Consider the following 14,696-nt stretch of genomic DNA (forward strand, 5'->3'; position numbering starts at 1 on the left):
CTTCTGGCAATATCCAGCCTCCTGGTAAGGTGAGGGAGAGAAAAGCTAAGAGTGATATTTTGGAGAGAAACTAACATATGTAATCCAGAGTTTGCCCCTGGGAGAAGCTAAGAGTCGACACAGACTGAGACACTTGGAGATGCTTGGAGATACAGGCAGAAAGATGTTTGGAGATGCTAAGCTAAGAGATGAAGCCCAGAGTTTGCCCTGGAGAAAACAAGAGAAAACTCCCAGATGCTCAGAGAGAAACACCCTAGGAGAACCAAGCAGAGAGCTGAGAGAAGCTAAGAGAGACAGAAGTCCAGAGACATTTTGGAGAGAGCCCTTCTGAAATGCAACCCAAGAGCAAAGGACCAGCAAACACCACGTGCCTTCCCAGCTGACAGAGGTGTTCTGGATGCCGTTGGCCTTTCTTCGGTGAAGGTTTCCTCTTCTTGATGTCTTAGTTAGTATGCTTTTATGGCCTCAGAACTGTAAATGTGTAATCTAATAAATCCCCTTTATAAAAGTGAATCCATTTTTGGTATTTTGTATAATGGTGGCTCTAGCAAACCAGAACAAGATCTCTTGGTCTCTGTTCACTTTTCTTCATTGTTTTTCTTTCTGCTCCTCAGATAATTTCTGAGGATAATTTCAAATATCTTCAAGTTCGTTGATTCTTTCTTCTGCCAGCTCAAATCTGCTGATGAACCCATTTAGTGATTTTTTTTTAACTTTCAGCTATGGTACTTTTCAGCTCCAGAATTTGTTTTGTTCCTTTTTATACTTTCTATTTCTTTATTGAAATTCTCATTAGGTTCATATTTTATTTCCCTTTCATTCTTTTTCTATGTTTTCCATTAACACATTGAACATATTTAATTGGTTTAATGTGACTAGTAATTCCAATGCCTGGACTTCCTCAATGATAGTTTCTGTCACTTTAATCCTTAGAATGGGTCATCTTTTCCTGTTTCTTTGTATGCCTTTTGACTTTTGTTGAAATCTGGACATTTGAAAATTTTACTTTAACTCTGAAAATCAGATCCTCCTCCTTCCTCAGTGTATTTTTTTTTTCTTTTTTAACTGTTGAAGGTTGTCATAGTCTGTCAGGAATTTTTCAAACTTTCTGCAAAGCCTGTATCTCTTGTGTGTGGTCACTGAAGTCATAATTCCATTACCCAATTTTCAGCTACTGTTACGACAGAGATTTCATTGCATGCCAGAGACTAAAAAATACCTCTCCTAGTCTTGGTGATTTGGCTCTATGCTGGGGCTCTCCTTCAGCTCTTCACCAGAGTTGGACTAAGACTAAAGTTCAACCTGAGATGAGAGAGTAGGGTCTTCTCATGCCTTTGTTGAACTTGCATCCTGTCCTTAGGATGTGTGTGGCTCTCTAAATTCTCCTACATAAATAAGCACAGCTGATTGCCCCACTTTCCTTAGGAATTCTCGCCAAAGTCTTTCCTCATGTCCAGGCACTCTATTATATGTCTCAATTGTACTTTTCTGCCCCAGGTGGCTGCAGTTTGAAGGCTCCCTTCCAGTGTTTTCACTGCAATGTCTGCTGCTCCTCTGCCCCTGGGTTCTGGGACAGGCAAGACAGAGATGAGTGGTGTACAGTTGTTCACAGTATCCTCTCATAGTCCCTTTTATTTCAGTGGGGTCAGTGCTCCTATTAACTTCTGATTTTAATCATGTCCTTCTCTTTTTTTGCCAGTCTAGCTAAAGGTTTGTCAAAATTTTTCTGATCTTTTCCAAGAATAAACTTTTGGTTTGTTGATTCTCTCCATTGATTTTTTATTCTTGATTTCATTTATCTCCATTCCAATCTCTGCTATTTCCTTCCTTCTTCTTGCTTTGAGTTTAGTCTACTCTTCTTTTTCTAGTTCTTCCAGTTTTGAGGTTATGTTTCTGAATTGAAATCTTTTTTTATTTTTTAATGTTAGCATTTAGAGCTATAAAATTCCCTTTCAGCACTGCCTTTACTGCATCCCAAAAGTTTTGGTATGCTGTATTTTCATTTTCATTCACCTCAAGATATTTCCTAATTTCCCTGTGATTTCCTCTTTAATCACTGGTTGTTTAAGAGTATGTTTTTTAATTTCCACATATTTGTGAATTTTCCATTTCTCCCTGTTATTGATTTCTAGCTTCATTCCATTGTGGTAGGAAAGATACATTGTATGATTTTAATATTTTTTATTTATTGAGACTTTGTTTTGTGATCTAATATATGATCTACTCTGGAGACTGGCCCATGTGCATTCGAGAAGAAGATGTATTCTGTTGTTGGGTGAAGTGTTCTACATGTCTGTTAGGTCTCGTTGGTTTAGAGTATCACCCAAGTCTTGCATTTCCTTTTGTTCTTCTGTCTAGATATTCTATCCATTGTTGAAACTGATGTAACTCTCCTACTATTAATATGAAACCATTACTTTCTTCCTTCACATTTGTCAGTATTACTTCATATAATTGGGGACACTGCTGTTAGCTGCATATATATTTATAACTGTTACATCTTCTTGTTGAATTGATCTCTTTATCAGTATTTAATCACCATCTTTGTCCCTCCTAACTGTTTTATTATTCAAGTCTATTTTATCTGATATTAGTATAGCTACCTCAGCTCTCTTTTGGTCACAACTTCATGGTATGTTTTTTTCTCATCCTTTAACTTTCAACCTACTTATATCTTTGAATTTAAGTAAATGTTTTGCAGACAGCATATAGGTGGGTCCTGCTTTTTGATCCATTCTGCCAATCTCTGCCATTTGAGCACAGTGTTTAATTCATTTACATTTAAAGTCACTGTGCTGGTTTGAATCTGTTATGTCCCCCATAAAAAGACTATGTTCTTTTAATTCAACTTGTGGTGCAGACTTATGGGTGGGAACTTTTTTTCTTGCAATTTTGAGATATAGTCACATACCATACAATCATCCAAAGTGTACAATGAATTGTTCATAGTATCATCATATTGTTGTGCATTCATCAGATTTTTGAATTTTCAATATTCCAAAAAAAAAACAATAAAAATTAAAGTAAAAAAAAAAATACACAAAATAACCCATCTCTCCCATCCCCATTATTCATTTACTTTTTTGTTTTGATTTTTCTACTCATCTGTCCATACACTGGATAAAGGGAGTGTGAGCCACAGGGTTTTCTACAATCACAGTGACACCATATAAGCTATATAGTTAGACATGCATCTTCAAGAAACAAAGCTACTGGGTTGCAGTTCAACAGTTTCAGGAATTTCCTTCTAGCTATTCAAATACACTAAAGACTAAAAAGGGTTTATCTATATAATGCCTAAGAATAACCTCCAGAATGACCTCTTGACTCCACTTGAAATCTCTCAGCCCCTGAAACTTTACTTTGCTTCCTTTGTCTCCCCCCTTTTAGTCAAGGCTTTCTCAATCCCACGACGCCAGGTCCAGACTCATGTCCCACACTGCCACGGAGATTTACACCCCTGGGAGTCATGTTCCATGTAGGGGGGAGGGCAGTGAAACCACCCGCCAAGGTGGCTTACAGAGAGAGTTCACATCTGAGCAACAAAAGAGGTTCTCTGGGGGTGACTCTTAGGCACAATTATAAGTAGGCTTAGCCTCTCCTTTGCAGTAACAAGCTTCATAAGGGCAAGCCCCAAGATCAAGGGCTTGGCCTACCATATTGGTAGTCCCCCATGTTTGCAAAAATATAAGGAATTCCCCAGTTGGATAAATTTAACATTTCCACATTTTTACCCAATCCCTCAAGGGGGCTTTTCAAATACCTTTTTACCCTCTGCCCAAATTACTCTAGGATGTGTTAGGGCTTCACGCTAACCTGTACTCCAAACCAAATTTCACTCCCTACTCAAGGTTCCATGTAATTATGGTGTTTGAATAAACTGACCATACAAGTTAAATTACACAGCATGCAACAGAAAATAAAGATTTCCCACCAAATAAACATCTCTATCTTTGGTCTCACACAGAATATATTCTTCTCTGGGCTTCTTGGAGGTACACATTCATGTCTTTTGCTAAGTTTGGGAAGTTCTCTGACATTTTATCTAATATACCTTCTGCTCCTTTCTCTCTTTCATCTCCTCCTGGGACTCCCATAATCAGTATGCTCAATGGTGTTCTAGAGATCTCTTAGGCTATCTTCACTTTTATAATTCTTTTTTTCTTTCTGCTCCTCAGCCAAACTCATTTCAATTGTTTTGTCTTCAAGTTCGTTGATTCTTGCTTTTGCCAGCTGCAATCTGCTGCTGAAACCCTTCTGGAAATTCTTCATTGCAGTTATTATGGTCTTCAACTCCAGTAGGTCTGTTTATTTTTTAAATTCTCTCTTCATTAAGATTTTCATATTGTTCATTAAATGTTTTCCCGATATCCTTAGTTCTTTCTCTTTATTTTCCTTCATCTTCTTAAGCATATTAAAGATTTTTTTTTTTTTAGTCTTTGTTCAGAATTCCACAGTCTGATCTTCGTTGGTTTTTTGGACTTTTAAAGGAAAATCATTTCCTGTTTTTCTTATAATCTTTTGTTGTACACTGTACATTTCAATATTTTAAAGGGTTAACTCTGAGATTTATTCCCTGAGGTAACCAGCTGGTGATATGACATAGATTTTCTTGAGTGTCAGCCCTCCTATCAGGAAGATCCACCCAAGTTGAATCAAAAGTGCAGGGCCCTCCCTGTCTTTTCTGGGCCTGTGTCTTGTCTTGGGCTTGGGCTTGCTAGTGGCCCAGGAGTTCCCCTATTTCCAGGAGTTTGAATCTGCCACCCCCACCCCCCACCCCACCCCCATTTCTCAGGAGAAAGACCTTCTCCCTCTCCTGGGTGTTCCACTGTCAGACTTAAAGCAGGTAAGCCTCTGTTTGAGGCCATCTGCCTCAATAGTTTCTTACACTGCTTTCTTTGTCTGAAGCTGCTTTTGCCTGAAGGGCAATTTCTGGGAAGGGAAGCACACCACAGGAGTTTCTCAAGTCACTTTTCCCAGCCAGAGTAAGACCAGGGAGCCCTAAAGGAAACACTGGCCAGCTCCAAACTGCCCTGGAGAAGGGATGAAGAAGGGGCCAGGAAGGGCACCAGGGGTCCTTCCTCAGCTTCCCAAAGCTGTACTTTCTTGACCTGCCCAGCAAATGCAGTCCTTCAGCTGCCCTCTGCAGCTCTGAGGAAGTTTCTCACCTTTAAATCAACTCTGCTGTGGTTTTCTGCGCAGGTGGGAAAAATGGCTGTCCTTAGAGCTGGGACCCCAGTGCTCTGAAGTAGCTAATCAAAAGCTGTGATCAGCAATTGGTCCATGCCCACCCCAGATCTTGGGGAAGTAGATTTTTATGTCCCTTTCTTGGCACCAGCTAGCTATACCAGGGGCCAGTAATTTACCAGCCCCTTCTTTCTGCTCTACCCTGGATGCCCTACAGTGTTCTACTGGACTCTTGAGTTGGGAAACAGTTGACTCAGATGGTTCCTACATGTTTAATAGTTGTTTTGGTCAGGGGACTGATTCCTGGAGCTTCCTTCTTGATGTATTTACACAATCCTCTCTCATGTACATATTCTTTGATAAAGAGTTTGTTCAAATATCAATGGCTATTTTGAAAAATCAGGTTGGTTGTTTTCTTGTTATTGAGTTGTAAGAGTTGTCTATATATTTTGAATACTAGAGTTTAATTTGATATATGTCTTGCATGTATTTTTCTCTTAGTCTGTGACTTGGCCTTTTCATTTTCATAATAGTAACTTATTCAGCCCTATAGCCATAAATCTGTTATGTCTTCAGTTTTCACCATAGAATAAGAGTAGTTTTATTACTCCATTTTGTTTTTCCTTTCATCTTTTTTTAAGTAATTTTAATTCTTATAACATTTTATATACCTCTAAAAACTGCTTTAAGGGGGAATGAATAGAATTTAAAAAGTGAATGGAAGAATTGGAATAGGAAGTTAGCAGTGGACATTCTGAGGGGAGTATGATAAAACAGTCAATTGTGCTGATTATTCTAATGTACCTTCTGCATTTTCTAGTAGGGGAGACTGATTTGTGGTTTGTTGTGAAAGTTCCGATATTATTGAACTTAATTTCACTTAGGCATATTATGAACTTGATATCTAGTCTCTGATTAATTATGTATGGTTATATTTGTGGTAGCCTTCATCTTTAAAGCTGGCAGCATAGCATCTTTTACTTAAAAAGGACTACAAAATTAAAAAAAAAAAAAGTAAATAAGAATTTATGAATTCCATAACAATGAAAATTACTTGTTGTTGTTAATATACAAAAATATGCTTCTAATACGCTTTCCCTCTCCCTCTCCCCAAACCCGTTTCTGCTACTCTCAGATTTCTTTCCTTTTCTTTAGCACTTAAAATCTTAAAACAGTCATCTACACTTGTGCCCTTTTTTCCTACAAACGCATTTTTCCTTCCCCTTACCTTTGCATTAAATTCACAAGGATTCCTTTGACCTTACAATTACTTCCAGTGACAAAAAGATCATTTTTTTGGTCCTTTTCCTTCTTGAATTCTAAGCAGCAAGTAGCATCTCTATCTTTGGCGACCCTGCACTGTTCTGAGCCTTGACACGTATATTTAGATGTACAACAAATGTTTTTTAAAAAAACTCTATTTTTTGAATGACATGAACAAAGGCTGACTGTATGAAAAAGCATTAAGACAAAAGTGGGCCCACAGTCTGGCTTTTGCACCTGTGTGAACAATTCAGAAAGAAATCTGTCTGGACCCTGGAAGAGAATTTAACTCGTGTTAACCGAAAACAGCTGCTTGGAGATAAAAATTTGAAGATTTCTCTTATTACAAGCTTCAGTTCTCTTTCAATAAAGCAGAAAAAATTTTTTTAAAAAAGCCTCTCTTTGAAAGAAGTCATTTTAATATTTCTTAAATTAATTTAATCCAGAGCTTGTTTTTTCTCAGTTGAGAAGTTAACCATTTATATATATATATTACAAATTCATATTGTTTTCTTTTGAAAATTTTTTTCATTCTTCTAGGAAAATGAGTTGGAAATATCATGAGGCTTTAAAAAGTTCATATTCTATAAAGTAGTAATTTCATATATTCATTAAGTATTCTAAGGTAATAATTGGAAATGTGGATAAAGACTTATGTGAAAAATATTCTTTGTATATCCACAGGATGCAATATACTGCAAACACTAAAGTTTTTAAAATATATCTAATGACTGGGAAAATTCTCATGGTACATATTGAGGGAAAACAGACTAACCATAAAGTTAGTCCCAATTTTGTTTAAAAAAAATTTCATATATGGAAAATGGAACTGAAATACACCAAAAAATATATTAGCTAGTATCTTAGGTTGCATGTTTTCCTTTACCAAACCTTCTTTAGTTTTCACATTTTCCATGAGGATGCATTTTCATTTAAATCAGGAAAAAATTACTTCCCATTTACATCATACACACTTGTACTCATTATGATGGCTGGCTATACTACCTGTTTTCAGAGTGTGAACATAAGCCACAACCAAATTAAATGAAATTTGGCTCTGAATGTACTTTTTGTACTCTATAGTCTTTACCTACAGAGTATATATATCACAAGATAGGAAAACCTGTTACTCTTTCCTCCCATAAAGGTGTTTATGTCTTAACTCTTAGTTTGATTCTAGGTCTCTCGGGAATGATTTCAACAATTTTTTTTTTTTTTTAAAGGGGCTGCTAATGTTTCCTTTCAGTAAGTTTTTCAAGACTCTCAAAACTATATGCCAATGTTATAATTTTCTTTGGCCTATGTAAAAATATAATTTGTTTCTAAGTAAAGAGCTTATTCTTACTTCATTCTTTATCACATAAGGTTCTTAAATAATTGATACGGCAATTATTCCCACTCATCAAGGGAAATCTTCCCTTCCACTATACACAGTCGGGGCATAAACTTAGCCAACAGATTGCTGTGGCTCTCTTGATCCATAAAGTAATGTTCCCTTGTTTCAGTACATCAGGTGACCCAAGTTTCTGGCAGCAGAAAGTATGCATATAACATTTATAAGAGGATCTTGAGGGCAGGGAGCATGACTTCTACATCTTTATAAGAGAGTCTACAAGGCTGGGTATATAGTAGAAATCTAAGAAATAATTAAAGAATGACTGAATTACATTTCCATACAGGAATTCTATTTTCCCACTGTCTAGAAGCACAGTTTAAAATGTCAGTATGGTAGAAGCTCTTCATATTAAGAGAGTTGTAGGAATGACTATGCCTCTCAACTCTCCACCTAAAGGGCTCCCCCCTCTTTTTGCAAGGATATTTACAATGTTCATTGATAGAACTAGTTATTATTCTATGACTACCCATCTACATGCTACCAAATGGCATTCCTTGACCCAGCAACTATGTCTTAGAAGTGATGTGCTATGCCCCTGGGCTCCTAACTCAGTGGTTTATACCTAATGAGCCAAATGCCCCAAACTTAACCTTAGAAATTCTTTCACTTCAAGGCTTATGGTATCTCATGCTATCAAATACAAACTTGAAATTTGCAATGTTTCCTTTTCAGAAATATCTGCACTAAGTATTTCTGAGAAAAAATACAGTAGGTACTAAAAATTAGAGTGGGTGTTAGGGGTCCTAACAAAGTGGGGCCCTGAAAATCAAAACTTTAAATTTTAGCTGAGTATAACTGAGCTGAAATAATTTTAATAACTTAAGTGTAAAGAATGCTGAAATGTCACATAATTTAGTATCAATATTTTTTATTTTAAATAAGTTCAAATTTAGAATTTCTAAGTTATTTGTATCTTTTACTAATTTTCAAGCTAACTTTATTAAATGATTAGAACAAGGTGTATGTGGCAGAATACTACTTAGAACCAAACTATGTCATCTGGGTGAAGTCCTTACCACAAACTGAGTCTGAAAACAAATATGTAAGCATCCTTGAACACTTCACAAACGTTTATCTAACAAGGTGATTTTGTTTTATTTCCTTCTATGAGAATGTTCTCAAACAAGAAAATACCTATCAGTGCCTGCCTTGTAAACAGAATACACTCACTCTCCACTCAGACAATAAATAGATATAAATAAATCCAAATACCACCAAAATGCAAATAAATTATGGAAAATATACTTATGTAAGTTTTGGCTTCTGCAGAGAGCAAGGAGATGGAAGAAATAAAATCCTGTGACTATATGCAGGGATACTTTCACCAAAGACTGGTTTGGTGGTTGAAGCAAGTTGACAATGATTTATGATAGAAAATAAAGCTGATAGATTTGCCAACCTGATTCTGAGCCTTTAATCACTAATACCTTGAGATAAGTGATAACATACCCATTTTTTATATAGACTCGCCTGATCCAAATTTCATTTCTGTAGCTCAGAAGATTCAAGGTTTATGTTTCTGTACCAAATAGAAATTTTTGGATAATACTAAACATATCTAACCTTTTATACTAAATAATAAATGTTCCTTAGGGTATAAAACAGATGACAAAACCATTTTAATTTTTTACTATCTATCTAATAGGACAGATTTTACTAGCCATATAATAGATTTTACTATCTATATAATATCTACTTAAATATGTACATATTTCTATTTATTCTTCAGCAAATACAACGGGGAAGGAAAAGTCACATTCTTGAGAAAAAACTGCATACCAGCAAATGTCGTTTTAGCTTTTGTGTTTTTAACTAACTTACAAGTATATTCACTTAAGAAGATATCTGAAGGTATCCTATATAAGGCAAATTTTCACTGAAATAATTTCAGCTGAGATCTAACAAGATACCTATTTTTTAAAATCCCAAATATGTAATAAAACATCAATCTTTGGAATATACATTTAAAGTTTCCCTTTAAGCCCTACCGACAGAGAAACAAAGAAAGGAGAGAGAGATATTGAAAATTTTAACAGACATATATAGAATATTATATCCCAGGTCACCGGGACACACATTCTTCTCTAGTGATCATGGATCTTTCTCCAGAATGGACCGTACACTGGGACATAAAAACAAGCCTCAATAAATTAAAAAAAAAAAAAAATTTGTTCAAAGCACATTCTCTGATCACAATGGAATACAAATAGAAGTCAATAACCATCAGAGACTTGGAGAATTCACAAACACCTGGAGGATAAAAATGAGGGGGAGATAAAAAACATTCCCGGATAATCAAAAGCTGAGGGACTTCATCATCAGTAATCAGTCCTATAAGAAATGCTAAAGGGAGTTGAGCAGGCTGAAAGGAAGGGACACTAAACAATTGACTGAAACCATATGAAGAAATAAAGATTTCCAGTAGAGATCACATGGTAAATATAAATACCAATACTACTGTATTTTTGATTTATAACTCCACTATTTACTTCCTACAGGATCTAAAATACATAAACTGTAATGATAAATCAGTGGTTTTGGACTCAATGTGAAATATGTAATTTTTGACAAGAACTACATAAAGGTGGGGGAATGATGGAGTATAGGATCATAGTTTATGTGTCATATTGAAGTTAAGCTGGTATCAAAGAAAAACAAGATTGTTATAGATTTAAGATGTTAAATTTAAGCCCCATGGTAAACCCAAAGAAAGTATCAGAGAATATGACCATAGAAATGAAAAGTAGAGTAGGGGTTCTGAGAAGTGGGGGAAGGGGCAATGGGGAGTTAAGAAATGAGAGTAGGGTTTCTGTTTGGGGTGAAGGGAAACTTCTAGAAACAGATGGTGGGAAGGTGATAACATTGTAACATTCTAAATGTGATTAACCCCACTAATGGAATGCTAGGGACGGGGTGGAATGGGAAGATTTAGGCTATATATATGTTTCCACAATTGAAAAAAAAAAAAAAGTCTAAATAGATGACAATTAAATGCCAAGGATGATCCTGGATGGGATGTGAGGATGGAGGAGAGGAGGCTCAAAGGGACACAGATGGGACACACACACACACACACAAAAGGAAATACAGAATGTAAGCTTTGTATCAATGTTGAATTTCTTGAACTTCTTAGCTGTGCTTAATGAGATTGCATACAAGAATGTTCTTGTTCATGGGAAAGGTATATGTGAATTATATTGTTTGTTCAAAGATGTGTGCAGCTTGCTCTCATATGTTCAGAGCACAGCGCAACAGATGATGGATGACAGATAGGGAGGGAGGGAGAGAGGGAGGGAAAGAAAGAAATGGTGGTGTGACAGGATGTTAAAGGTGGTGGATCGGGGTATCGGGGAGGGAGGTCAGCGTATGATGGAGTTCTATGTATGGGGTTTGTACTCTCTTTGCAACTCTTCCTGTAAGACTGAATTTATTTCAAAATAAAATTTATTAAATTAAAAAAAAAATTTCCCTTTCATTATCTGATGAAAGACTTAACGTGCTGTTATGGGAAGGTAAACACTGAAACAATATATTGAATCTAAAACTACAGATTTTCAATATTTTTTATTCACTTCTTTTAAGTGTTAGCAATTTGACCAAGACTGTTTACTGGTCTCTAATAATTCTAATTTTATATCTAAGAAGTATTGATTTTGTCTTCCATTTTAGAATAATTAGCAAATTAGTTGAGTGTGCTTATGGTGACTATTCTTGATTCTGAATTAATGGATAATTTAGAAAATGGCTAGTGTCCTAATCAAGAAATGTCAGCATCAACAATGGCATGTGTTGAATGCAAATGCCAATTACTTACAGAAATCAACTAAATTAACTATAAATGAATAAAAGACACCAGATTGTCACTCAAACAATGTTTACTGAATACTTTCTATGTATCAGAGTTCAACTAACCCTTAGGAATCCAATGACCGGACACATATTAGCAACAGGAACAATATTGATATAAAAGATGGTGGGCATGGGATATACATACCACTTCCAGTTCTGTGTTCCTTAAGGTCAGTAGATGATTTAATAAAAAGTTGGTCGCCTTTATGGATTCATTATGTTTGGATTATGTTTACCAATGGATACTCATTTTGTTTGGGGTGGTTAGGGTTAAAGGGGGGGGGCAAATCACAGATTACCTGCAATAAGTATAAACTGACATTCTCTTTCCCTCTTACCCCCAAACTTTGTTTATACAAAATTAATTATGGAACAAAGAAATTATAGACATGAATTAGTTTTATGAAGTTAATTATAATCATTTTTACCATATGGCTGTCTGCATCTGAAGAAGGCTGCAGATAGTTGATAGAAACACCAACTGACATGTAACTAATGGTCTTTTCCATTCTAAGCACAAGGGAAAAGTGTTCTTTGATGTATGCCTACTATTTGTGGTCTGTTACTATTTCTGACCCTGACTCTTGGATTCACTGCCTTTGCTCAGAAAGAGTCACCCACGAGTTTAAATTACATTTCTACTAGCCCTTTTAAAGAAGGTACTAATTATACATTCATGGTTTAGTTAAGCCATTATTCTTTTTGGTATAATCAAGTATATAATGCAACCCCAAAATGGTCTATTATAATCTTCTTTACTGTTACCCACTGTACTGATGTCAGATTGAAATAAAAACCAGTTCAATAGCTCGGTTCATCCATGGACCTATTTAGTCTCCACTCTCAGGGTTTTTTTTAAAAGAGCAAATCACAATACAAAATTTTAAACATTTTACACTTGTAAAAATGGCACTGACCATAAATGTCCCCAAAGCTCCTAAAGGAGTTAACTAAAATGGCATAATAAATTTGCCTGAGTTGAATACTTCTAAATTATAATGATAACTTTTAGAATAAAATGCTAACCATTTTATTTTTCAATATATTTATTTTTCTACTGCTCATTATCTTTTCAATTATTACTTTTAGGCTATTTGCTTTTAAAATAGTACTAACACAATTAAGCCAATATAATATTTTGAAAATAAAATGAAACAAAATCTATCCAGGGAGCTGTTAATATTTAAAAACTTTAAAAATGACCCCAAGTTATAAAAAGGAATTTAAGGGATCAAAATAAATCAGAAAACCAAGTCAAAATTCAAACCAGCAAAGTACTTTGACAAAAAGTAACACAAAGCTTCCCTTTTTAAGGATCCACTAGATTATGTTATTAAGCTTATAAATTCACCAAAGGAAGAATTTTTTAAACCCCATAAAACTATATCATAGTGAATTAACTAATTTCTGGATGTCTTCTTCCTAGGGCTGGATGCCTTCTTCCAATCACATTATACCACTTGGAATAGTTGCATAGTTTAGCAGCACTTGTTTATCTGGGGTGTAAATGCCCGCTCTTTGCTTTCTTGCCCTACTTACGCTTTTACAGAAAGAGAATTCTCTTTCCAAACAAGGTAGCTTTGTAACAAAGCAAAGCAAACAGTGCTCACGGCAACTTCTAGCACTTCAGGTGAAAGAAAGGACAGCTCTACAACTTTGTTATGCTCTCACGAACACCTCCTTCATTCGTATTATGAAAACTGTTAAAAAAAAAAAAAGTTTCCCTTTTCAAAGAATCACCATCCTGTACGATATCCCCTGCCCACCTTTTGGAATTAAAGCAGGTGAGAATTATGTAATGGTACTGTGAACAATCGAATGCATGATTTGTTTTGTATGACTGCATGGTATGTGACTATATCTCAAAATATTAAAAAAAAAATAATAATAAAGCGGGTGTGACACGGGTCCTATGAGCATAAATCTCACAGGTTTCACAGGGGTCGCAGTTACCGTCATCTACAAAGCCTCTGCAGCTGTGAGGACCTCTCCCCACCTCACGCTCCCAAATCCTTTCTCCCTTCCCTCTCACATCCCCAAGTCCTTCTCTCACCTCTCTCCCCCCATACTCATCTCTCCACCTCACGCCCCCAAATCCTCCTCTCCCCATCCTCACATCCCCAAGCCCTCCTCTCTCCTCCCTCCCACGCCAAGTCCTTTTCTCCAACCCCACGCTCCCGTCTTCCTCCTCCACCTCACGGTCCGCAATCCTCCTCTCCATCCCCTCACAAACCCCTAAGTCCTCCTCTCTTTCCCCCTCAAAGCGGCCCCAAGCCCACCTCTCCTTTCTCTCTCAACCCGCCTCCTGTAGTCACCGCGAATTCTCTCTCGCCCTCTAAAATTCGCTCTTTCCCCTTAATTTCTTCTCGATTCCCGACACTCACGAGAAGAAGGGATCATCCTCAAAGCTACTGCTCAGCATCCCGAACATTCTGGCTTTGTCCCAGGCGGCGGCGTACGCAGGCGGATTGGAAAACGATGTAACTCGCCGCGGCCGCGACCTCCAAGCTGCCTCCCCGTTGGCGTCAACGCTTCTCTTCCTGTCGCGAAGGCGGCGCCCGCCGGGAAAGGCGGCAAGTGACGCAAAGCTGCTTTCCCATTGGACGCTCGTCCCGCGGCGTCACCAACACCAGACGGCGAACAATGCGCCGCTGCCAGGCAACGGAGAGCAACAAAACGCAGGTGAGAGGTTTGGCCACCCGCCAGTCGGTGAACACTTCACGAAGCCTCCTGAGGGACCGGATAGTTTCTCTGGGCTGCACGGACCAAAGCATATGACTATCCTCTATGTAACCTTGGGCAAATCACCCTCAGCCCCCAAACCCGTCTTTTTTCGGGAAAACAGAGATGGTCCAAGATTTGAGCTAGATGATGTCATAAATTCCTGTTTCTCTGATCCACGGAAAGGAGTCCTGTATCTGAAACTTTATGGTAGTTGGCCAAAAGCGGTGCACAAACAATAAGAAAAAAAAAATGTGCAGAAAATTTTTGAGTCCAGTTG

General features: G+C 37.0%; 1 protein-coding gene across 1 annotated transcript in view; it reads right to left on the reverse strand.

The window, feature by feature from the left end:
• MLF1 (myeloid leukemia factor 1) overlaps window positions 1-14,242 on the reverse strand; it is a 39,977-nt gene extending 25,735 nt beyond the window's left edge. The window contains exon 1 of the mRNA XM_037841910.1: window positions 14,080-14,242. Within this exon, the coding sequence (XP_037697838.1) occupies window positions 14,080-14,126 (47 nt within the window). The 5' untranslated portion in view covers window positions 14,127-14,242. The remainder of the gene's footprint in view (window positions 1-14,079) is intronic.
• Between the last annotated feature and the right edge of the window lie 454 nt (window positions 14,243-14,696).

The sequence above is a fragment of the Choloepus didactylus genome, chromosome 1 (assembly GCF_015220235.1).
Source record: "Choloepus didactylus isolate mChoDid1 chromosome 1, mChoDid1.pri, whole genome shotgun sequence".
In the NCBI taxonomy this organism is placed as follows: domain Eukaryota; kingdom Metazoa; phylum Chordata; class Mammalia; order Pilosa; family Megalonychidae; genus Choloepus; species Choloepus didactylus.